The 2,274-nt window shown below is 47.5% G+C and overlaps 1 protein-coding gene across 2 annotated transcripts in view; it reads right to left on the bottom strand.

Annotated features, from left to right (window-relative positions):
- Positions 1 to 200: 200 nt before the first annotated feature.
- The window catches only part of cyp4f3 (cytochrome P450, family 4, subfamily F, polypeptide 3), a 14,981-nt gene continuing 12,907 nt past the window's right edge, over positions 201 to 2,274 (bottom strand). Inside the window, exon 13 of one of the 2 annotated variants that reach the window (XM_016288928.1) lies at positions 201 to 787. In XM_016288928.1, the coding sequence (XP_016144414.1) occupies positions 607 to 787 (181 nt within the window). In that variant the 3' untranslated portion in view covers positions 201 to 606. The remainder of the gene's footprint in view (positions 788 to 2,274) is intronic. The other variant, XM_016288929.1, reaches the window with a different exon arrangement.

Here is a 2,274-nt window from a genome sequence, read left to right on the forward strand (position 1 = left end):
ATGCTGAAGGCTTCAGGTGGAGCTCGCAGAAGGACACCACACACACCAAGCAAGATTTCACAGCTTTGCATCGTCTCTGTGTGCAGACATCACATTGCTGGTTCAGTTCTCAGAATCAGCAAGTTTATATCACACAGTTCTGAGAAAAACATCAGAATTGTGAGATATTATTTTTATTATTTTTTATTCGGAGGCGGAATCGGGCTTCCATAGTATCCACACACCAATAATATCCACGCACGTTTATATTTTAGTGCATAATGCTGCTCATTTACACTTTGAAACAATGCTGTGCCAAATATTTATTTGAATTTTGTTCAAGAAAAAACAACACAAACAAGAGTTGGTATGTAAATAGACTACAATATTTATCAGAATATATGACAAATATATTAATATATAAGCAAAATCAATTTTCTGTTGTATCAAAGCATGAGAAGCATGTGCAGTTACAGCAGAATAACGCTTTGAAAACTTACAAAACAAAACTTACAAAACAAAACCAGTGCAGCATTACACACTTCACATTCAAAGTTTGGAAATGATATTAAATGACTGAAATAGAAATCGCAGGAAGCATTAAACGGTGAGATGTTTCCGTGCTGGTCACTTTTTGTGGGATTCCTCGAGCGTCTCGATGTTTAACAGCAGGCCTCCCTCTGCTCTCAGCACCAGCTGATAGAGACGCCGCACCGGTTTGGGGCCCGGCAGGATCCGGAACCTCGACAGAGTCCGAGCCACGACCACCTTCAATTCTGCCATAGCGAAGTTCTGCCCGATGCAGTTCCTGGAGGATGAGAGGATGAAAGATGAAGGCGTGTGTGTGTGAGTGTGTTTGTGCGTGTGTGTGTGTGTGTACGTGCGTCTGTGTGTGTGTGTACGTGCGTCTGTGAGTGTGTGTGTCTGTGTGTGTGTGTCTGTGTGTGTGAGAGAGTGTGTGCGTGTGTGAGAGTGTGTGTGTGTGTGTGTGAGTGTGTGTGTGTGTGTGTGTGAGCGTGTGTGTGTGTGTGTGTGAGAGAGTGTGTGCGTGTGTGAGAGTGTGTGTGTGTGTGTGTGAGTGTGTGTGTGTGTGTGTGTGAGCGTGTGTGTGTGTGTGTGTGAGAGAGTGTGTGCGTGTGTGAGAGTGTGTGTGTGTGTGTGTGAGTGTGTGTGTGTGTGTGTGTGAGCGTGTGTGTGTGTGTGTGTGAGAGAGTGTGTGCGTGTGTGAGAGTGTGTGTGTGTGTGTGTGAGTGTGTGTGTGTGTGTGTGTGTGTCTGTGTGTGTGAGAGAGTGTGTGCGTGTGTGAGAGTGTGTGTGTGTGTGTGTGAGTGTGTGTGTGTGTGTGTGTGTGTCTGTGTGTGTGAGAGAGTGTGTGCGTGTGTGAGTGAGTGAGTGTGTGTGTGTGAGAGTGTGTTTGTGCGTGTGTGTGTTTGTGTGTGTGAGTGTGTGTGTTTGTGCGTGTGTGAGTGTGTTTGTGCCTGTGTGTGTGTGCTTGTGTGAGTGTGTGAGTGAGTACGTGTGTGTGTGTGTGAGTGAGTGTGTTTGTGCGTGTGTATGAGTGAGTGAGTGCGTGTGTGTGTGTGTGAGTGTGTTTGTGCGTGTGTGTGTGTGAGTGAGTGTGTGTGTGTGAGTGAGTGAGTACGTGTGTGTGTGTGTGAGTGAGTGTGAGCGTGTGTGTGAGTGAGTGAGTGAGTGCGTGTGTGTGTGAGTGTGTTTGTGCATGTGTGTGTGAGTGAGTGAGTGCGTGTGTGTGAGTGAGTGAGTGAGTGAGTGTGTGTGCGTGTGTGTGTGTGTGTGTGTGTGTGAGTGAGTGAGTGTGTGTGTGTGCATGCGTGTGTGTGTGTGTCTGTGAGTGTGTGTGTGTGTGTGTGTGTGTGCTTGTGTGAGTGTGAGTGTCAGTGTGAGTGTGTGTGTGTGCATGCGTGTGTGTGTGTGTCTGTGAGTGTGTGTGTATGTGTGTGTGTGTGCTTGTGTGAGTGTGAGTGTCAGTGTGAGTGTGTGTGTGTGCATGCGTGTGTGTGTGTGTCTGTGAGTGTGTGTGTATGTGTGTGTGTGTGCTTGTGTGAGTGTGAGTGTCAGTGTGAGTGTGTGTGTGTGCATGCGTGTGTGTGTGTGTCTGTGAGTGTGTGTGTATGTGTGTGTGTGTGTGTGTGCGTGTCTGAGTGTGTGCGTGTGAGTGAGTGAGTGAGTGTGTGTGTATGTGTGTGTGTGTGTGTGTGCGTGTCTGAGTGTGTGCGTGTGAGTGAGTGAGTGTGTGCGTGAGTGAGTGAGTGAGTGAGTGTGTGTGAGAGAGAG

The sequence above is a fragment of the Sinocyclocheilus grahami genome, unplaced genomic scaffold (genome assembly GCF_001515645.1).
Source record: "Sinocyclocheilus grahami isolate Dianchi unplaced genomic scaffold, SAMN03320097.WGS_v1.1 scaffold236.1, whole genome shotgun sequence".
Lineage (NCBI taxonomy): Eukaryota > Metazoa > Chordata > Actinopteri > Cypriniformes > Cyprinidae > Sinocyclocheilus > Sinocyclocheilus grahami.